The sequence below is a fragment of the Lepidochelys olivacea genome, assembly GCF_965140295.1.
Source record: "Lepidochelys olivacea isolate rLepOli2 genome assembly, chromosome: 25".
NCBI lineage: Eukaryota > Metazoa > Chordata > Testudines > Cheloniidae > Lepidochelys > Lepidochelys olivacea.
Genome location: NC_140435.1, coordinates 19,378,515 through 19,401,308, shown reverse-complemented (window position 1 = coordinate 19,401,308; position 22,794 = coordinate 19,378,515). Strand labels below are relative to the sequence as shown.

General features: G+C 47.2%; 1 protein-coding gene and 1 long non-coding RNA gene across 2 annotated transcripts in view; one reads left to right on the top strand and one right to left on the bottom strand.

The window, feature by feature from the left end:
- The window catches only part of LOC311513139, a 50,158-nt gene that overhangs the window by 18,156 nt on the left and 9,208 nt on the right, over window positions 1-22,794 (bottom strand). The window lies entirely within an intron of this gene.
- On the top strand, window positions 213-21,058 carry NWD1 (NACHT and WD repeat domain containing 1; the record flags this gene model as incomplete). Its single annotated transcript, XM_084614735.1, has 17 exons — window positions 213-326; window positions 1,011-1,127; window positions 2,876-3,236; window positions 3,494-4,772; window positions 5,275-5,478; window positions 5,719-5,878; window positions 6,276-6,393; window positions 6,904-7,068; window positions 7,627-7,824; window positions 10,315-10,437; window positions 11,730-12,025; window positions 14,460-14,550; window positions 15,111-15,265; window positions 16,101-16,377; window positions 16,712-17,268; window positions 18,078-18,186; window positions 20,285-21,058. The coding sequence occupies 17 exons, from the start codon at window positions 213-215 to the stop codon at window positions 20,569-20,571; spliced, it is 4,611 nt and encodes a 1,536-aa protein (XP_084470861.1). The 3' UTR covers window positions 20,572-21,058.

Genomic DNA, 22,794 nt, shown 5'->3' with positions numbered 1-22,794 from the left:
TTCATCTGAACAGGGTTTTTAAATCTGAAACCTAAAGGTGATGAGTAGGTTGATGAACAACTAGATAGAAGATTCCTAATGTTTATTTGTGGTGCTTCACAAATCTTTCACCTGATGATTACCTGTTCTGTTCATTCTCTCTTAAGCACCTGGCATGGGCCTCTGTCAGAAGACAGGATACTGGGCTAGATGGACCTTTGGTCTTACCCAGCATGACCATTGTTACGTTCTTCCCTGCAGACATGGCTACAGAGAGAGAGACCCTGCTTAAGGCAGCATACCCCGAGGTCCAAGCCTTCTGTCAGAAGCACAGTTTAATGTTTGAAGTAAGTCATTTGCTGTAGTACAGATTATTGCTGATGCTTTCTGACCTGGCTGCAGACAATCAAAGTGTGTGAGATGCAGGAAAAAAAGTGATCCATGCCCCACAAATGCTCCCTGATTTCTCAGCCTCCCTAAAGGCTCAGGAGTTTTCAGGAAGAGCTATGTTGGCCTCCTAGTTCTTACATTACCTCCTGGCTCCCAGGCTCAACTGGAGAAGTTATTCTATACTTTCTCTACACTGATAAACAACTGTTCTGTGTTCCACCCCAGAGGTAGATGCACTTCAGGAGTATCTGAAATTATCCCAGTCTGTACCATCTGCGCAGAACTTTTGGCATAAAAGAGATCGTTGTAAGGCTGGGGATCATTATTATTATACCCTATAATGCAGTAGCATACAAATATTGTAACAAACATCCCTCAGATTAACAAGTTTCCTTGACTTGAACAAAACTGTATGAGTCACATGCCAGGCTGCCTATGGTTCAAATTCTCAAATTTGTGCCTCCTTACAGATATCCCTGGTAAGAAACTACATGCCTTTCTGCCTCTCCCAAGTTTCTAGTCACTAAGTCACATGGGCCTTGTTGATTTCAGCTTTATCTTTGAAATTAAAGTGATGGGGCAGCTTTGTCCCTCCATATCACTGTCATTTCAAGATGCTGTGCTTTTTTGCTGTTTTGCAGGTAATTGACCTGAGATGGGGTGTTTGCGACATTATAGACACTGATCACATGAGCACACAACTCTGTCTGGAGGAGATTGAATCCTGTCAAAAACTGTCAGTGGGTCCCACTTTTATCGTAAGTACAAAGGGTGCATGCTCAGACCCCACTACCAAGGAAGACATGTGGGGCTGGCCTCACACATCCATAACTTGCTGAGCTCATGTGGCGATTCTGGAGTATTTTAGCAACACACAGAGATGATCAGGGTGCTTGTCATTACTTGGGGGAAGAAGGCTTTAGAAGTATTTCATCAGGCAGCAGAAGAGAGAAGTTTCAGCAATTAGGTGGAGTTGGGTCCCCAAAAGTACACACACGGCACATGTCCAGGCCAGCTCTGAACACATGGGCTCTTAAGGGAACGGGGCTAGAGCACTGGAGACAATGGGCTGTGGGAAAGAGGACTGTGCATACTGGAGAAGCAGCCAGAGTTAGGAGTCAGACAGACAGAATAAGAGGTGAATGGGCAGTGCCATCTATCACTCCAAGAGCTCTACCCCCTGCCCAGCACCCCAGGGCCTGGGTGACGTTCACTGGCAAACTAAACAGCCCAGAAAAAACCTTCTCAGGAAAGAATGTGGCAAAGAACCAGAAATATATTACCATGGCAAGGAGTGAGTGTGTCTGTTCCACTGCTTTTCCCCACACATGGGGAGGAACTGGGGCCCCTCTAACTCCTCCTTCCAGGAGTTGAAGGCTGCATGTTATGGCAACCTCTTTCCTGACCTGCTTGCTGTCCTTCCATCAGGCGACCTAGCACTGTGGTGACAGGCACGGTATTAAAGATCTGATCAGAACACAATACTCAGAGCTGTCAGGTCCTGTTTTCTTCAAAGGAGGTGAGCTGGGGCTACAGTATCAGCCACCTGTTCTGGTGCCAGACCCACCTTGTTGTTTGGGGTTGGTTAGATTTTAGAAAGAGAGAAGAAAAGATGCTGCTGATAGGACAGAACAAACAGGGAGAGGGCCCTGCCCTAGCAAGAGCCCCATCCTGGTAAGGGCCTGGCCCCAGAGAGGGCCCAGCCCCAGAGAGGGCCCTGCTGTGGCCAGAGCTGTGTGCGAGTAAATAAGTCATTAGGCAGTTGTGTGAAATACATCTGATTTCCCCAAGAGTCTTCTCCATTCAAAGCCAGCCAGGTCTCAGAGAGACAGAGTCAATTAGAACCTTAGCACTGAGCTACTGTGCGTGCCCCAGAAGAGCATGCTCTGCTCTGACTATTCAGATGCTCCCATTAGCTGCTCCACGTTGTATTCTGCAAATGCCTCTAGTGTCAGTCAGGTAATTTCATAACCAACCAGCCATGCCCAGACTGCCTCCCACTAGGGGTCTGGCTCCCCAGACCTCAGCCCAAGGCCCAATCTATTTGTCAGGGCCTCAGACACAGCCAAGCTCCCAGGACCTCAGGCCCAGTCCAGCTCTCAGAGCCACAATCACAACCCAATTTCCCCTCTGAGGCCTTGTCCAGCTTGCAGGCACAAGCCCAGTGCAGCTCTCGGAGCCCCAGACCTTCATTTCTACTTATCCAGGAGAAATGAGTTTCCCGCATTTGCCTAAAAGAAAAGGAGTACTTGTGGCACCTTAGAGACTAACCAATTTATTTGAGCATCAGAGGGTAATGGCTTGTAGAAAGTGGTGTTGGAGAGCTGCCGAGCAGCCTCTTGTTCATATTCCGACCTATTCATGATGACAACAGCACCTCCTTTGTCAGCCTTTTTGATTATGATGTCAGAGTTGTTTCTGAGGCTGTGGATGGCATTATGTTCATTTGCCTACAGATGATGATGCTGGTGAGTATTACAGGCTTTTTCTGGTCCCTCTGCTGCAGGGGCTGCTTGGTGATCGCTATGGACACCGGCCCCTCCCCCGACTTATTGAAGAGAAGGAGTTTGAGGCTCTGATTGCACAGCTGACAGGGGACCCCACCGCCACACATCTCCTGACATTTTGGTACTGGAAGGATGAGAACGCCATTCCTTCTGTGTATGTCCTGCAGCCAATTACTGACCACCTGCCCCACTGCCACCCCACTGCCAACCAGGCTCAGCACCAGGAAAATATGGAGGTCTGGAGGAGCGTGGAGAGAGACTTGGCCTCAGCACTGCGCCTGGCAGCCCGGGAAGCAGAGAAACACGGACTCATCAGCCAAGAACAAAGGCATCGCTATGACAAATCAGGTGTGCCCCAACGTGAGACAATGGCCATAGCCAAACAGGGCTCTCCCCCTGCACCCTGGTTTTGTCTTCTTTGTGGCAATCAGGAGAAGATGGGCCTTTAACTCCATTTTGAGTCACCCCCAGGGCAGGTGGCAGTGTGCTGGCTCACTAGCTGCCCTTGAGGTGCAGAGTGGGTGGGTGGGAGTGTGCTGGGCTGATTTAGGCTGTGGCTTCTCCTCTGCTCTTTGTTGGACCTAAATGTTCTTCACATCTCCCCCCTACTTTTGTAGAGACAGAGTGGGAGATTGAACATGCCCTCTTCAGGACCCAAGAGATCGACTTGGCTGTTTCCATATTCCTCAGAGAGGTTGAGGGCCTTGACAAACACCTGCTGGGAGGGACAAGCATGCAACTGCTGGATACAGAGGATAATGGCAGCCTGGACAATGAAGCCCAACAGCTGCTCCACAGCCTCAAGGCAAAAATTGCAAACCATTACCCCCAGCATCTCAAAGTGCACACAGTTCCATGGAATGCACACCCTGGGAACCTGCGATACAAGGGGCAAACCAAGTACCTGAAGGAGCTGTGTGAACAGTTCATCACTGCTACCAATCACCAGGTCCTGAGAAGCCTCCGATACCGAGGGAAGAACAGCGAGGAGCCAGAGGGGCTTTTGCAGGAGCTGAGCCACCACATGATGCGGTGCCTGGAGAATTGCAGAGTGTTCTGTGGGAGGCAAGACTTACTGGATAACATTCTACAAAGCATCAGACAGAATGATGACCACGTCCACACACCCCTCATTCTCTATGGGCCTCCAGGCTGTGGAAAGACAGCCCTGATGTGCAAACTGTCTGAGCAGGTGCGAACTCTCCTGGGGCAGGAGACTGTGGTGGTAATTCGCCAGCTGGGGACATCCCAGCTCAGCTCTGCAATCCACAGCCTGCTGAGGGATATTTGTTTCCAGGTGTGTTTAGCATTTGGTTTGCCACCTCTTCCTGTACAGGTAACACAGGCTTGCAGTGATTTAATCCTGTTCTTTCACAACCTCCTCCTCACTGTCTCTCACTTTGGTGTACAGTCACTGGTGTTGTTCTTTGACTCTGTGGACCAGCTAATCTCTGCTGATGGTGCCCACAGACTATACTGGCTGCCAAAAGACTGCCCCTCAAAGGTTCACATTGTTGTCTCCACTTCCACAGCAGAGCATGGGATTCTGGAAACTCTCCAAGAGGCCATGCCTGAGCCCGAGGCCTACTTTGAAGTGGGTCCATTATCCAGAGAGGAAGGTGGGAAGATGTTGGAGGTGCTACTGGCATCAGTGAGACGGAAGCTGAGCCCAGCTCAGCAGACTGTTCTCCAGCACAGCTTCCTTGAGGGTGGGCACCCCCTGCTATTCAAGCTGGCCTTCAATGAGGCCAGGAGATGGGCATCCTACACTCTGCCTTCAGCACTGATGATTGCTACCACAGCCCAAGAAGCCATGCACCATCTATGCGGGAGACTGGAAAAGCTGCATGGCACAGTCCTGGTGACAAACATGCTGGGGTATATTGCCTCCTCACGGTAAGTGCTGCCATATCCCCTTTCGGAGCACCCTGCACCACCTGACTGCTCCTTTTGTCTGGGTGAATTTCAATGGCTAAACACAGCTCCAGGCAACAGCAGCTCTTGGCTTCTGCAGCCTGTGAATGTCTTTACATGAGCATTTGGAAAGCACAAGCTCCTTTCTCTTACCTGCCATACTGCCTAGTCTGATCTATGGGTAATTGATCTCCTGTGCTCCTCCAGGCTTTGAGCTCTTAGCTAAGGCTGCCTAGTGGAGATTGGGGTGGGTGAACATGTTGTGCATCTCTTTCTTGCCCAGAGCTGGAGTCCCTGTGAACAGCAGCTAGGTGGGTTTCCTGGTGGATGGTGGTTTGGGGCCAGCTGGAGAGTGAAGATGAGAGAGAGTGTGTGTGTGTGTGTGCAAGGAGTAAAGATACTACTCACCCTCCCACTTTGGAGGCTAATGCACACTGTTGGGGGGGAGAAGACTAATCTCCCCCACTCTGTCATTCCCGATCAGGAATGGGCTATCAGATGCAGAGATGAAGGACATCTTGTCCCTTGATGATGAGGTTCTCTCTGAGATTTACCAGCATGGCTCTCCTCCATGTAAAACCATCCTGCGCTTTCCTCCTCTGCTGTGGGCACGACTGCGCCGTGACATTGGAGAGTGCTTGGCAGAGAGGCAGGCAGACGGCTTTGCGCTTCTTGGCCTTGCTCACAGGTACAGCAGGGACACAGGATGAGGAGGGCTGGACAGCAGGGCTGAGCCTAAGCAGGATCCTCACACAGCCAGTACTGGGACATAAACTCCTGTGTGGGGGATGTCCCAGTACTGGCTGTGTGAGGATCCTGCTTAGGCTCAGCCCTGCTGTCCATTCCCATCATTGTTGATTGAGGCTCATGGGAACCCCATCCTCTGGATCCCCATCTCAGTGTCTCTGCTATTTCTTTCCTCTCCCAGACAATTTACTGAAGTGGTGCAGAATCGTTATCTACCAGCCCAAGACAAAACCAAGCGTCACTTGCTCCTGGCAGATTTCTTCAGGGGGACTTGGAGTTGGGGCATGAAGAAGTCCCTGAAACTGCCACTTCTTGGCAAATCGCTGAATGCTGACAGGAAGGTGAGGCACCTCAGCAAGCATTCTTGGTATTTGCAGGCTCTGGACCAAGAGGCCTGGGCCCTCACACTGCAGGGCAGGGAGTGGGATCAGAGGGCATTGGGAATTAGGGCAGATTATTTCTGCGTGGCTTTTGTTTTATCTATATCACTTTGTCCATCGCTGGTAACCCCACTTGACAGGGAATTGGCCTGTATCAACTTGCCTGCTGGCTCTGCTGTGACCAGTTGCAATATTGCTGCAGGTAGCATGTCCCTCAGGCAGTGGTCTGGAAGGGCTAGATATCACACCAGGAGTTGAAATCCAAATACTACAGCACTGGAGGCATTAGTGAAATTAATCCATTACCTGCATCTCACCTGGGTTCTCCTTGGTCACCTCCTGTTTCTCCCTTTACCAGGTAGCACCTCAGCCACTCTGGTTCTCTGATACCGTTGCAAATCGGAGGAAGCTAAGCGAACTGCCTTTTCACTTACTCAACGCTGGGAGAATTGAGGAGCTAAAGCAAGATGTGCTGGGTAAGGGCCAGGGACAACGTTCAACAGGGAATGTGCTTCATTCCTGCAGCTGCATGCAAGGGAGGTGCAGAATCACAATGCATGTAACATTTCTATATTGAAAGCACTGGGAGCTGCCAAACTGAGCATCAACAGCCAAACTGAGAGGGAAACCTGTGAAAGAGAAAAATACACTGTCCTCACAAACTGTTACCCCAGACACTTCAGAGTCCTCATCATCCACACTCCAGTCACTGAGAGAAATAAAAATCCATGCTCCCACTCTTCCCAAGGCTCAGGAGGAGACATTTTAAAACAGTACATTAAAAAACTATTCACCCACTCAAAAAAGGGCTAAAAAAGGAACCACAACAATGACAGCCCCCAGTCTCCCCAGAGAGTGGCCTCAGACCCTCCCCAAGAGTAGCCTCCTCACCATCACCAGAAGCATGACCCCCAGTCCTCTGGGCTGTATGGTTCCTCCTTGTGCCCAATGTTCTCTGCTCTGATGGTCAGTACTCTTTTCTGCAGGGAATATGAACTGGATCACCTGTAAAATCATTGCCACTGGAATTCAGGGCATTGCCAATGACTTTGCCATGTGCAATGAGCATATTAACTGCCCAGAGCTACGTCTTATGCAAGAAACCCTTCTCCTTTTGAAACCAGCACTTGACTATATAGATGGTGGTGTAGGTAAGAGCCACTTCTGGTCCATGTTTGAACTGCAGTTGGGCATGGGCAGATCTGTTATGGGAAAGTTGAAATATTTGCTCCTTAGAAGAAGTTTCTTCCTGGGCAATTACAACTAAAAATGAAATTCTTCCGTAGGTATCTCCGGACCTCTGGGGAGGAACCCGCAATTTTCTTTTTGGAACGTTGTTAGCTTTCATCAACAGACATCTTGTTTATTAGATCAGAGCAGTTCACCCAACCCAGAGGGTCCTTCCCTTCACACTCCCTTCACTATCAGCATCTACTAGCCACCTGAAACACCTGGCAGTATTACCATTAATTAAAGGGATAAATTCACAATTCCCACCCCCTCCCAATGAAAATTCTCCAATACCCAGTTAAATCTATCCAAGTTTTTATACTGCACCCATCCCTGCAGTATCTGAGTACCTAGCCAGGGAAGGGCAAACTCACACCTGTTCATTCTAAACTGGTAGTCTATGCACTGTATTGCATATTGAATGATTGCAATGGCCTCTCACAGCCCTTTTAAAATTATTTTTGTCTTTTCCTTCTTAGGAGTGAGTATTATATACACTGAGGTGCTGGCCAGGCTGCATTTTTTCATGCTTTCCTATCCTGATCTAATTGGAAAGCTGTGCCAGCAGTGTCTGAGCTGGCTCAATGTCTGTCCCCATCCTGTTCTTGTCCCACTGTGTGGATTCCTCCAGCCACCTGGTGGGCCTCTTAAGATGACAATCACTGGATTTCTAAAAGGTAAGGCCTTTTCTCAGGGCATCAAGATTCCTGAGACCAGACGCATAGGAGCTATGTGTGAGGAGATAGCACTATCTCTCAGCTCTCTTTTGTCCCACAGCGTCTCTGACATTTGCTATTTTGTGCTTGGGAAATGCGGAGGGATTTCCATGGGCCTCCTAGGGAATTTCAGATAGTTGGGTTACTTTACTGACTGGTGATTCTCTGTGACCCAACTGGCAGGATGGTGCATATTACTAACACCAGGGCACATGAAGGGAGCCTGGAATGTGCTCCAAGCAACTCTGAGTGGCATTAAAGTTCAGACTAGCTTGTAACAAGAACAATTGATGTTGGGTGTCTGGTCCCTGACCTGTTTCTGAATGTGGGGATCAGCAAGGGCCTCATTCCCCAGGTAGGGGACTAATATTGTTGTAAATATTGGATATTGTGCCTCCCTTTGTAGGCAGAGGTGAGTATTGCACGACATAGGGCACTCATCCAAGATCTCCTTTGCAGGACATTCCAGTATGCTTATGATACTGTGAGGCTTACTCATATTTGGTTTAATTGTTTCTATTTATTAATCTCACTTAGTGATTTCTGAATAATTGGCATAGTGCAGTAATGCACCAGCTCACTACAGTCATGGAGGTGTATTAGCCTAGGCACAAAATCTACTCACTCATCCCTTACCAAGATGAAGATGATAAAGCTCATTATAGTATGGTTGCCTGATTACTCTTGGGGGGAATTCTGAGGGAATTCAAAAAAAGAACTAGATAAGCTCACGGAGGATAGGTCCATCAATGACTCTTAGCCAGGATAGGCAGGGATGGTCCCTAGCCTCTGTTTGCCAGAAGCTGGATATGGGCAACAGGGGACGGATCACTTGATGATTACCAGGTCTGTTCATTCCCTCTGGGGCACCTGACATTGGCCACTGTCAGAAGACAGGATACTGGGCTAGATGGACCTTTGCTCTGACCCAGTATGGCCGTTCTTATGCAGAACTTTGCTTTCCTTTCCCCCTACATAAATGGGCTGCAGTGCTGCTGGCCGCCACTAGGGGCTGCTGGACCCAGCAGAGCCCAGATCACACATAGAGGACATTGGGGCGGGGCAGGGTGGGGCGGAGGTGGGGGCAGGGAGGGAGCTAAAGGGTTCCTGACAGCTGCAGTTCCCAGCATGCCTTGAGGGAAGGAGAGGGCTGCATGCAGGAAACTTCATGCAAGCCTGGGACAGAGCATCAGGCTCTTTCTCCCTCTGGATCCCTGGGCTCCGAGGGAGGCAGGTGTCTTGGCTGGGGGGGGGCAACGGCTGGGCTCTGGGGGGAAAGGAGGCAGGTATCTGGGCAAGAGGGGGGCCCTGCGGCTGGGCTCTGCGGGGAGGAGGTGCAGGTATCTGGGCTAGGGGGAACCCGTGGCTGGGCTGGGAGTGGAGGGGGTTTGGTTGTATTGGCTGGGGGGGGCCACACAGCTGGGCTCTGGGGGGGGAGGGGTTGTGGGAATCTCTCCCCCTCCCCACCGCTGGGCTCTGCGGGGGGGGGGGGGAGGAAGGGGGCAGAGAAACAGGAACTGGGTTGTCATAGTGGTTTGAGCAGGGGGTTGGACAAGATGACCTCCTGAGGTCTCTTCCAACGCTAATCTTCTATGATCCTATGATTAACTCTCTACTCCTGGTAGAATTCGTGTGTGTGTCTGTATTGTTACAGACATAGTTGCTGACAGGTATTTTGAAATACATTACAAAAATAATTGAAACTGGCATGATTATGTAGTGTTATTTTGACAAACAACATTTGCAGAATTTTGAAATATTATGTGCAGAATTTTTATTTTTTTGGTGCAAAATGCTCCCTGGAGTACCCAATAAAGAAAATGAATGTCCCTGTAGAAGTAGAATTTTGCTAGGCTGCATTAATGTATATATTATGGGATGGGACAGTTTCTGTATTTCTCTGCCTGTAACACAAAGGAATTGTAAGGGTCCATCTGCTGATTTCACCTTTCATGCTGAATTTAGCAACGGTTCTGTTTTTGACTGCTTTTACTGCACCAAGGGAGAGATACCACTCAACGGTATTCACAATATAAACAAACACAGATCCACAAATGTCTGAGGGAATCTAATCTAGCTTGGTTGGTCTCTTGTCACATAACACACACAAGGTCAGTAAGAGATCTGCTGCTATCACAGGTGGGAAAGGATACATAAGAACAGCCATGATGGGTCAGACCAAAGGTCCATCTAGCCCAGTATCCTGTCTTCCAACAATAGCCAATGCCAGGTGCGCCAGAGGGAATGAACAGAACAGGTAGTCATCAAGTGATCCATCCTCTATCTCCCATTCCCAGTTTCTGGCAAACAGAGACTAGGGACACCATCCCTGTCCATCCTGGCTAATAGCCATTGATGGACCTATCCTCCATGAACTTATCTAGTTCTCTAGTTGTATCCTCTCTGCCTACTGTGTCTGCAGACTCTCCTTCCATGTATGTCTAATTACAGGTGTGACAGTGCTGGAGCTCAGTTCTGATCACAGAGTGCTGGTGGCAGGATCTCAGGATGGCACGATGGTTGTGTGGATCATGGAGGATATTGAGGTGATGCACACCTTGACTGGGCACTCTGGTGAGCCTTTTAAAGGGAGCATGGTTGTACTATACCAGGGGTCCTCAAACTTCATTGCACTGCGACTTCCTTCTGACAACAAAAATTATGACATGACCCCAGGAGGCAGGACTGAAGCCTGAGCCCACCCAAGCTCTGCCACTCTGGGTGGGGTAGGGGGTCAAAGCCAAAGCCTGAGCCCCACTGGCCTGGGCAGGGGGGGCCAAAGCCAAAGGTCTTCAGCCCCAGGCAGGGTGCCTGTAACTTGAGCCCCAAACCCCAGGGTGCCTGTAACTTGAGCCCCAAACCCCAGGGTGGAAGCCCTCGGGCTTTGGCCCAGGGCGGTGGAGCTCAGGCTTTGGCCCTGGGCCCCAGCAAATCTAAACCACTTTGGGGTCCCAACCTAAGTTCCCTCTAAGCTGTGCAGCTGTGCACCTGCCTATTAAGCCCCACTCAGGGGCTCAGGACTGCAGTGGAGAGAGCCGCCCCTTCCCACCAGTCCCAGCATGGACCTGCCCTGGACTTGCCGCGGCCGTGGGAGAGGAGCCCCTCGCTTGGCCCAGGCCAATCTCACCAGAGCTGCCGCAGCTAGGGAGAGATGCCTCTCCCCAGGCCCCGAGCTGCTGCTGCTGCTGCGAGAGAGGGCTGGGGGGAGTCCTCTCCTCCCACCGCAGCCCCGGGGCAGCCTGCACCCCAACCCCTCATCCCGGCCCCACCCCAGAGTCCACATCCTCCCACACCCCAACCCTCTGTCCCAGCCCTGAGCCCCCTCCTGCACCCCAAATCCCTCATCCCCAGCCCCACCCCAGAGCCCGCACACCCAGCCAGAGCCCTCATTCCCTCCCCCACCCCTGCCACATGAATTTTGTTATGTGCACCAATATGAAGGTGATGTGTCACACATCAACTTCATATTGGTGCACATAACAAAATTCATTCCGCACATGGAGGTAAAAAATTAGAGGGAACACTGGTCCCGACCCAGAGTTTGAGAACTGCTGTACTATACAGACAGCTTCTGTGTGGTAGCAACACCCAGACCTCGAAGCTGTCAGCTGCACCAACTGTATTTTATGGCCAAACAGTCCTGTTCTATGCACCATCCCTTAAACAGATCAAGGGATTGCCCATAATTAAAGTGATTTTAGAATGTGATAACTGAGAGCCATTTAATGGATTAAAACTGCCCCCTCTAATGTTGCTGTAGAATGCAATTAACTCCCCAGTTGACCCTCACTGGAGAATTTTTCTCACGGCCTTACAAGGGCATTGACTGTTTGCATCCCCTCGTTCCTGAGCTATAAACACAGCAGGTGTTTCACAGCTGATGGTAATCTGGGCACTCTTCCAATTGCTGGAAGTGTGCAAGGTCCCCTGTTTTGCTAATGCTTCTCATTGCTGTTTTGTAGCTGAGGTGAGATGTGTGAAAGTGTTTGGAAAAGGTACTTCCGCTGTCTCAGCTGCCATGGATTACACTCTACGCATCTGGAATTTAGTCTCTGGCAGACAGAAGTTTTCCATTCAAGACACTCACTCTGGAGACCAGCATCTATATCAGCTTCATGTGGATGAAAGGAACAGGATTGTGTATTCAGCATCAGGTGCAAAGGTATGGAACTGGAAGCCATCCCATAATGTGAAGTGCACAGAGAAGACAAGAATCTGAGGAGAAGCCACAAGAAGTTACAATCAGGGAATCATGGAGCATAGAGATGGAAACAGGGGTGCTAGAACTAGGGGTGCCGGAGGTGTAGCAGCACCCCTGGCTTTAAGTGGTTTCCATCATATACAGGGTTTACAGCTTTGTTCAATGATTTTCAGCACCCCCACTATAAAAGTTGTTCCAACACCACTGGATGGAAAAGCCTACTGGGTCCTATCCACTCCAAAATCCTGGGGCCAATGCAGAATATCTCAGGTGGACATTTTCTCGTGCTTTGTCCAGTCTACTTTTCAAAGTCCTAAATGATGGGCCTCCCATGCCTTCCCTTCCACTGGCTAGCACAGTGATTCCCGTCTTCAGCAACCATTCAAGGAACTGAAGAAAAAAAATTGGTTGTTTGGAGCTTGGATAAAATGCAAGGCCTGATCTACATTTTAGAATGAGCTCAACCTAGCTATGTCACACAGGGATGTGAAAAATGTCATGCCCTGAGTGTCATGGTTAGGTCGACCTAACCCCTAGTGTAACTGCAGCTAGGTCGACAAAAGGATTCTGATACTGATTCAAACTGGGTTTTGTAGAAACAACAGACAAAGAAAGGGCTTTTGATATAAAAAGGCTGAGTTTAAACTAACTCTGGGCCTTCTATCTAATCCAGCAAGTGGACAAGACCTTCTGTCCAAAGGGCGGGGGGAGGCAACCCTTGCACAAGGATTAGAAGGACTTTTACCTACTAGGGCCCCATAAAACTGATGGGTGACTGCTGGTAAGCTTTTAGCATGCATATAAGAACTTTTATTGTTTTTGTTTTCTCTATAATGCTTTCACCTTAAGAATAAATGCTTAGAAAGAGCCGTGTGGTAACTTGTAACTGCTGGCAATGCACTGTTCATAGCCCTTAGAGAGAATGCAAAGCACAGGGACTGGCCTTTAGGTAGACTGGCTTACTAGGCATATCAAAGTGTAAGGCAGGGAGCTATACACCCTTAAAAAACGCCAGTCCGAAGGCTACGCAGAGACAGGTGATACCAGGAGACCTGGCTGTGACCACAGAGGGGGGACACAGGTGCAGTTACTCCAAGATTGTGATAGGAAGAACCATGTGAAAGTTCTGCCAAGGAATCTTGTTGGTTTTGTAAAATATTTTGAGATCCTTGGAGTGTGAAATTTGGGAAGTTAAGTCAGCATCTAAACTCCAGAATCAATATATGTGCAAATGTTGCACAAAAAGATCTCCAGCAAAGGTCACCTGCCAATCCTTCTTTTTACTAGGTTAATGCCTGGCACCTGGAAACAGCGGAACATATTTTCCAGATTTCTGGTGAGGCCCCAGATGCGTGGCTGTGCACTGAAGTGTTTGAACCAAGGCAGGTGGTTTTGACTGTGTCTGAAGGAGGAATGCTGAGTCTGTGGGACAGCAGCACGGGAGAGCTCCAGTCTAAGCACCAGCTATCAGGGATACAGGAAGAAGCACCAACTTGCAGCATTCTGATCCAGAAGCAAGGAAAGATGATAGTAGGATTTAGCAGGGGTTCCCTCTCCATGGTGCGTCTCTCTGATTAGCTAGCTATAACATTTCAGGGATTTAAATCTATGAAATGCTGGCTTTGTGGGGATTCTGGATTCTCTCGTCTCAGTTTCACTTCGCTCTGTGCTGGTGCCTGCATCTTTGATAGGCTTTTGTCATCATACAGATTCTCTGATAGGTTTTCACACTTCCATGGTTTCTAGGAGTTTCTAAGACAGCCAATTTGACATGCTCTAGCATGATGTTCTTTCTTCACTTGCTCATCCACCAGCAGCAGTGTGATTGCAAGATCCAAGTGCTGTAAAGCTAGGTTCTGTTCCTGACTCTGGCACAAATGTGCTATGTGACTGAGCAAATAATTTCCCCTTTCTGTGCTTCAATTTGGCCATGTGTAATATGAAGAAAATATACCTCACTGGGGTGTTTTCTGTTCATAAAGCGCATTGAGCTCCTTGGATAGAAGGTGCTAGACATGGGTAGAATATTATTAGCAATAAAAGTGTGCAGGGGAGGAGAAAGATTTTGCACCAAGGTCTCCCTAGTAAACTGCCACTAAGGTCCAGTGAAATGAGCCAAAGTACAGTTCCAGGCACCACTCAGCCTTGTGCTGAGCTAGGTAATACGGTGGGTCTCCAAAGGACTTTCTTCTCCTCATGATGAAGAAAACATGCTCCCTATACCTGCAGACCTCATGCTGTGTATACTAGTACACATGGGAGCTGTACAGCACTGAGAGGCCAAACTAAATTCTATTCACCTTAGTTTCTATCCTCCTATTATCTTCCCTCTAACCTGAGAGAGGCAGCTTAACCACCACAGTGCTGTGTCTGACTGTACCTTCTCTTTCTGCAGATCTTCTCTGATGGAAACAGCTTAATGAAGAAACTTCCAGGAAGGGTTCGCTTTCTAGTAGTGTCAGAAGATGAGTCCCTTCTTGCTGCAGGTTTAACTCCAGCCCGATTAACTGGGAAAGATTTCAGCAGATTTATAAAAGATGATGGCAGTAGTCTCTCTAAGTATCATACACCAAGTGTCCCTTAAACAGGGGCCAAGCTGGGGGTCTTTCCCCATTATTAACATGTTCTTATCAATCTAATATGCTCAAAGGGCTGGAAAGCAATGGGGTGAAATTCATCCTGTGCAGAGAGCCCACACATGGTCTATGCACCACATACGTCCTATAATGAGAAAGTAAGTGGGACTTATGTGATGCACAGGACTTGTGTCAGGCCTCTGGCTGGGGAGAATTTCAGTCTTTTGGTTTCTGAGCAGGTCTCAGTGTGCAACTTTAATGGCATGCTGGGACCAACAGATTATGAACATGGATGGAGATATGTAACATTTTAGAGCCCCTGAATGCTTATTGGGTGCATCTGGCCTTGTCTGCACTATATCATCCTGAGTGCTTTCAAGAGCTCCTCCCCAGATCAATAAATCAGAAACTAACATTCCATTCTAAGGTGCCACAAGTACTCCTTTTCTTTTAACATTCCATTGTTTTAGGCTTTGGGGTGTATGTGCGAGTGTTCCTGGCCAACTCAAAGGGATTCCAAAGGTTCATGGCAGAAGACCTGGAACATGAGTGTGTGGTGCACTCAGCTGTTTTCTCTCCTGACAACAGCATCATTGTCACATGCTCTCAGGGTGAATCTATCCAGGTAAGAGGGGAAGCTTTCCCATCAGAAATTCCTCCTGCAGACCCAGCTCACACTGTATGCTGGATCTAGTAAGGTGCTGAGCAGGGTCCCTAACCACCTGCCTTGTGGATGCATTTGTGGTGTTTCTGTTGTTGTCCCATCTGAATGTCTTTCTCTTCTCTCTTTTCTAGTTCTAGTAGTGTGTAGCTCTCACTCTGCTCTCCTGTTAATTCTTTTTCTGACACTGAAAAGTGAGTGACAGTGCTATATAAATTCAGAGAGAAAAAGGCCAGGGAGAGCTTATAACCAGAGTATTAAGGGATATTATTTTTAAAATCATTAAAATTCCAAGACCCCAGAAACTGCCCTCTCCTCCAACAGTGAGAGTGAAGCAGCCCAAAGGGAATATTCTGTACCTGAGACAACATTTCTTTCCAAGAGGCTAAGACCTGGTGCCACCCAATTGAGGTCAGCAGGATCTCATGAAGTATCATTCAGAGCAGAGAGATCATATGGGCAGAACACCTCAAGGTGCTTTATAAAAGTTTACTTAAGAGAAGGTTTGTGTGTTTATTAACTGAACAGAAATGCTTCTAAGATATTGTCACTTTTGGAACATTTCCCATCTCTCTCCACTCTGTGTATGACATACTTGATTTCTCTTCTTTGTTTCTTGTTTTATGAGACTGTTTCTTGTATCGTTACTTTGACTTTGTTTTCATAAATTTTTACTTTGATTGTTCTAGTCCCCCCTTAGTAGGGTATGGGAAAGAGGAAAAGGTAGATTATTTAGTGATTTTATGTTTTCTTACTATTTTGACTGAATGCCACTATGTTTTTTTCTAATTCTTCCCAGGTGTGGAGTTTATCAGAGCAGGGTTTGCTGATAGACACTTTGGATGGCATGGGAACACCAGTGACTCTCTTAGCCCTATGTGGCCACACATTGGTATCTGCCTCCCATATTGCACCATATCTCAAAGTTTGGGACCTCACTTATGATCGTAAGCACAAAACCTTAGCACCAGTCCCAGATCGCACAGGGTGCACTGCAATGTCCCATGATGGGAACTATGTCTACTTCCCTCAAGCCGGACAGAGACATCAAGTCATCATCTGGGACTCCACTAAAGGTGAACGACAATCTATAAAACACTGTAAAGAATTAAAACTTGGCATAGCATGGGAATCAAAATGATTCCAAAAAAATGAATAATCGATCTGACAGAGCCAGGTCTTGTTGGTCTTCCAGGCATGCTGCAAGGACTCTCTGTTCCTTCACACTGCATCAGAAGGAATGGGTTGAGCAGAGAGGGACTGTAAATTTAGGAATTATTTTAATCTCTTTTCTTTAAGAAATTTTCTTTTCTTTTCTTTGGTCTAGATAATTATCATGACATATGGGAAAACCCAAAAGACTAGAGCTGGAGCAGGGAGAACCTCATGGAAACCTCTTCTCTGTTGCAGGTGCAGAGTGTGACACACTGGACACCTCTGCCCAAGTGAGGTGTCTAGAGGTGGCTGAGCAGAGCAAGCTCCTTTTCGCTGGGCTGATGTCTGGAACGGTCCTTGTGTTTCCACTTAATTCCAGGCAGGATGTGGTGTGCATCCCACCCCCGAAGTCACAGAAACCAATCAACCACATGGCACTCAGCAGGCAGGAAGAGCAGCTAGCTATAGCATGTGACGACTTAGTTCTTGTGCTGGATGTTAGCCCTGGAGAGCCATGCCCTGTGATTGACAAGCCCATTTATACCTTTTATACTCAGATCCCTGCTGCTGTGATTTCCAGTGTGGCTGTCCTTGCAAACTACCGGGTCCTCTATGGCATGTCAAGTGGGGACTTGTTCCTTTACGACTGCCCTCATTCCAAAGTGTTTCCTTTGGAAATGCACAGATGCAAAGTCACCTGCTTAGAAACCAGCCATGGAGAGCAATGGGCACTAAGTGGCTCTGAAGATTCTCTGCAGTGTCTCTGGGACTTGGAGCTCTGCCAGTGGGAACATGAAATGTGTTATTATAAGGTACTGCCCTGGTGGGTAGAGATAGGGACATAGCATTGTGAGTCACTTATTTCAATGAGCTAATAATGCATCTGAAAAGCCAATACAGTAGAAAAACTAGTTCACAGGAAACCAAATTTTCATAAAGGAGGACATCTAAATCCTGTGTCTGGCAGCTCAGTTGGCAGCTTGGTACCCATTTTATGCCCTGAAATGCCGATTTGTACATATCCAGGATTTTGATGCCGTATTCAGAGACACTGTCAGTGCACAGTCACGAGCTAATGTGCTTAACATCTCTCTGGTCCAGAGCCTGCTCACCACACTTACTTTCTTGGCATCAGCTGGAGGACTTGCTGTAAAGAGTGCAGGATTTTACTCAATGAATAAGCAAAAGCAACACAGAGTAAACAGGCCAGGAGTAGTGAAGGCAAGTAAAGAAAAAAAAAATGAGGGAAGAGCTTGAGTTGATATTTTTAGCTTTTCGCTTGCGCCTGATAGACCTCAGACTTCACCTGATGATGTACCATGGAGTCAGACTGCGTCCAATCCCTGTCACTTGTAGATTAATTAGGTTCCTGAGAGATCACAGTGGCCCTCCTCCTTTCTGCACAGCTGTAGATTGTTTTACAAGCACAGGAGTTTGTATTGTGGCATTTTGTGCCCCTATCAGGACCACTCTGCCTTATGACGGAAATCCTGGTTTAATTAGATTTTTATCCCAATTCTCACAACTGCTGAGTAGCCACTAAATTGCATATGGCTTCCTAGTCTCAACCTGCATTTAACAAGATACTTATGGTCTAATTCAAACCTTTATCCATTTTTAGCAGACTTCCTTCTTGAAAGGTATTCAGTGCGCTTGCTTCTCGAAAGATGATAAGTACTTGTACACTGGGTCATTCGATCACTCCATTACTGTTTGGGATGTTTTAAGTGGTGAGTAATTCTGGATTTATAGCAAATATAAGGCAGGCTGTACACCTTATTGCCTTTATTAAACAGAGATCCAATGGCCTTGATGTGGTGCAAAGGGAAACAGTTTTCACTTAGCAGTTTGGATGAGAGACTTCCTTGACTGCATGTTTGAACAGAAAACTTGGGATCCATCTCCTGGCTAAAGCAGTTAATTGACAGGCACAGATGGATACAAGGGGTTACAATTATGTGTGGAGGAACACTGACACCTTCCCCCTCACCCCCAAATATCTGTGTTCCACAACGGCCTGACCTGATACCTCTATCTTTTGTGACATCACAATAGGATGTACCATCCCAGAGGCCAAACAGTGGTTCTTTTGGGAGTGACATTATTACATTGACCAGCCACCATTATCTGTGGCTATAGTTTCCTTCTCAGATGTACAGAGGTGATTAGGGTACTATCTCTTTGAAAGAAGAGAAAGACCTTTGACCTCCTCATACAAGGCAGCCACATGAGTCCATTTTTAGAAGTATCCCGAAAGCCTAAGGCCCAGGAGTACAAAAGCACCAGATTCAGCATAAGAAAGAAAGGGGGGGGGGGTCTTTTTCCTTGCCACATCTCTGTATCAGATGCTATTTTGTGTGATCACACTCAGTTCAGCGCATTTTGCATAATCATTGTGACTGTCCTGTCCTACATGGCTGTATGACTTGTCAGTCTTTCCCAAAGGATGGTGCTAATCTGAGCAGAGGGATTCCAGCAAAAGGGTTGCACAACTGTGTGTTCTGCACCTCTGGTAGCAGATTTACTGCTTTTTGGTATCTAAATTGATTGTAAACTTACACCATGGTAATAAGAAAATGCTTTCTGGGCAGGAGCCCAGTGGGCCTGTCATAAATATAAAGGGAAGGGTAAACACCTTTAAAATCCCTCCTGGCCAGAGGGAAAGCCCTTTCACCTGTAAAGGGTTAAGAAGCTAGGATAACCTCGCTGGCACCTGACCAAAATGACCAATGAGGAGACAAGATACTTTCAAAGCTGGAGGGGGAAGAAACAAAGGGTCTGGGTCTGTCTGTGTGATGCTTTTGCCAGGGACAGAACAGGAATGGAGTCTTAGAATTTAGTAAGTAATCTAGCTAGATATGCGTTAATTATGATTTCTTTAAATGGCTGAGAAAATAAGCTGTGCTGAATGGAATGGATATTCCTGTCTTTGTGTCTTTTTGTAACTTAAGGTTTTGCCTTGAGGGATTCTCTATGTTTTGAATCTAATTACCCTGTAAGGTATTTACCATCCTGATTTTACAGAGGTGATTCTTTTTACTTTTTCTGCTATTACAATTCTTCTTGTAAGAAACTGAATGCTTTTTTCAATGTTCTTAAGATCCAAGGGTTTGGGTCTGTGGTCACCTATGCAAATTGGTGAGGATTTTTATCAAACCTTCCCCAGAAAGGGGGGTGCAAGGTTTTGGTGAGGATTTTTGGGGGAAAGACGTTTCCAAATGACTCTTTCCCAATAGTAAACCCGGTTAGACGTTTGGTGGGTGCAGCAAAAGTCCAAGGGCAAAAGGTAAAATCGTTTGTACCTTGGGGAAGTTTTAACCTAAGCTGGTAAAAGTAAGCTTAGGAGGTTTTCATGCAGGTCCCCACATCTGTATCCTAGAGTTCAGAGTGGGGTAATAAGAAAATGCTTTCTGGGCAGGAGCCCAGTGGGCCTTTGAGAGATTTTCTATCTCCTTACACACTTGAAGTGTACTCTACCTATTCCTCTTGCATACAGTGAAGACAAAGCATTTGGTCCTGATCAGTTGCAAGTTTTATGGCAGTGTGATAAGGCCTTTACAGGCTTCCCTCACTAAAACCATCAATACAGTTCCAACAGGAAGCTAATGACATTACTGATACAAAATTATTATTATTATTACTATTATTAACATTAACATCATTATTAACATTATTTTTTTTGAGTCCAAATTGTCCTTCTAAATGGTTCCCATTTATGGAAAATGACAAGTCCTTTTCCCATGCTTCAGGGGAATATACTAAGCTGCAAGTCCTTTTGTCCATTCTGACCTTTGTTTCTCCCTTTTGCCTTCTGGGGATCTTCTGCAGGTGCCCTGTTGGCTGTTCAATTTGTGTATACAACTGCTAGCAGAATCATGCCAACTGCAGATGGGTTCGTTGCAACAACAAGACTCGGCTACATAATTCGTGAGAGGTTCCACTGCCCACAATCCATAAGCTCACAGTATAATCCACTCCAGAACATCAAGGCAACATGTGTAGTAAAATCCAGAAAGAAAGAGGAGGCAAACCCAAGAGAGAAACATGACAGAGGAAAAATCTCCAGAAACCAGAGTCGAACCAATAAACTCTCTCAAAACTGTATGATCATGTAAAACTGGTGAAGTGGTCGAGCAGTTCCAGAAAGATTCTCAGACTATTTACCTGCTGAATATTTTTCATTTGGTTTGCAGCAACCTGGCTCTGGACTAAGAGTGAGATCTTGCCACTTATCCCAGATCAGCTTGTATTGTTCTCTGAGGTCTTGATCCCATTTCTATTGATTTTCATGATGCAAAATCAAGATTTGATGTTTTTCTAAAAGATATGTTCTAGGAATTATTTTAGGTAAGGTTTATTTACTGTGTTATGCAGGTCAGACCAGATGATCAACATTGTCCCTTCTGGCTTTGGAATCTATAAATCAGGGCCCTAATACTTGTTCATCCTTCTGGTGGTGCCTACCAACTCTTCTGCATAAAAGAACATTTGAGATAACTACTGAGTATGGGTAAGGCCAGGAAAAACTGTCTGGCATGTCTTGACTTGAGAAGCTTTAGATCTATGTATAATAGACTTCCAGAAAAGAGGCATTATCTCTAAAATACCTATGGTATTGGACAAGAACAGAATAAATGATGAAAAGTAAATTTGAATTTTACAACTGTCACTGTTAATTTACAGTTTTATTAGTAACAATGGGAAGGAATATTTTAAGATGCAACTTTACTCCTTAATGTGCACAGCCCACCCATTCCATGTAGATCTGGAAGGGACCTGAAGGGATCATCTAAATCCAGCCCCCCTAAACTGACTTAGGACTAAGCAAACCAAATTCATCCCTGACAGGTGTTTGGAGGATTTTAAGAAAAGGTTAGGCAATGATAGGGATTCCACAACCATTGAAGACTATTCCAGTGCTTTGCTACCGTTACAGTTAGAACGTTTTCCCTAATATCTAGCATAAATTTTCATTGGTGAAGATTAAGCCCATTATTTCTTATCTTACATTCAGTGAATATGGAGAACAATTGATCGCGGTCCTCTTATAACAGCCCTTAACATATTTAAAGACTTATCCAGCCCCTTTTAGCCTTCTTTTCTCAAGACTAAACATGTCTAGTTTTTTTTTTTACCTTCCATCATAGGTCAGGTTTGCTAAACCTTTTATCATTTTTGTTGCTCTCCTCTGGACTCTCTACAACTTGTCCATATTTTTCTTGAAGTATGGCACCCAGAGGGTGCACAGTACCGCAACTGAAGCCTCACCAGTGTCAAGTACAGTGGGACAATTATTTCCTGTGTCTTAGATATGATACTCCTGTAAATATACCCTGAAATTATATTAGCCATTGCATCACATTACTGACCCATTCTATTTGTGGTTCACTATATCCCCCCAGATCCTTTTCAGCAGTGCTACTGTCTAGTCCGGGGGTTGGTAAACTACAGCCCAGGGGCCACATCTGGCCCTCCAGACATTTTAATCCGGCCCTCGAGCTTCCGCTGAGGAGCAGGGGCCAGGGCTGGCCCCGCTTCAGTTGGGGAGCGGGGTCAGGGGCTTGCCTTGCTCTGCCCAGCTCCCAGAAGCAACAGCATGTCGTCGTCCCCGCCTTCTATGCATAGGGGCAGCCAGGGGGCTCTACACGCTGCCCCAAGAGCCACCGCCGCAACTCCCATTGGCCATGGTTCCCGGCCAATGGGAGCTGCAGCGGTGGCGCCTGCGGACGGGACAGTGCACAGAATTGCCTGGCTGCGCCTCTGCATAAGAGCCGGAGTGGGGACATGCTGCTGCTTCTGGGAGTTGCTTGAGGTAAGCACACCCTAGAGCCTGCACCCCTGAACCTCTCCCATGCCCCAACCCCATGCTCCATCCCAATTCCCCTCCTGCCCTCTGAACCCCTCGGACCCAGCCCGGAGCACTCTCCTGCTCTCCCAACCCCACATCCTCAGCCTGACCCCAGCCTGGAGACCCCTCCCGCATCCCGAACTCCTCATTTCTGGCCACACCCCAGAGCCCACACCCCCAGCCAGAGCCTGCACCCCAACCCCTCATGGCCCGCCATACAATTTCCATACCCAGATATGGCCCTCAGGCCAAAACATTTGCCCACCCCGGTCTAGTCAGTTATTCCCCATTTTGAAGTTGTGCATTTGATTTCTGATTCCTTGATAACTTGAAGGGGAAAGGAGTCCAGGAGAGCTGGCTGTATTTCAGGGAATCCCTGTTGAGGTTACAGGGACAAACCATCCCAATGAGTCGAAAGAATAGTAAATATGGCAGGCGACCAGCTTGGCTTAATGGTGAAATCCTAGCGGATCTTAAACATAAAAAAGAA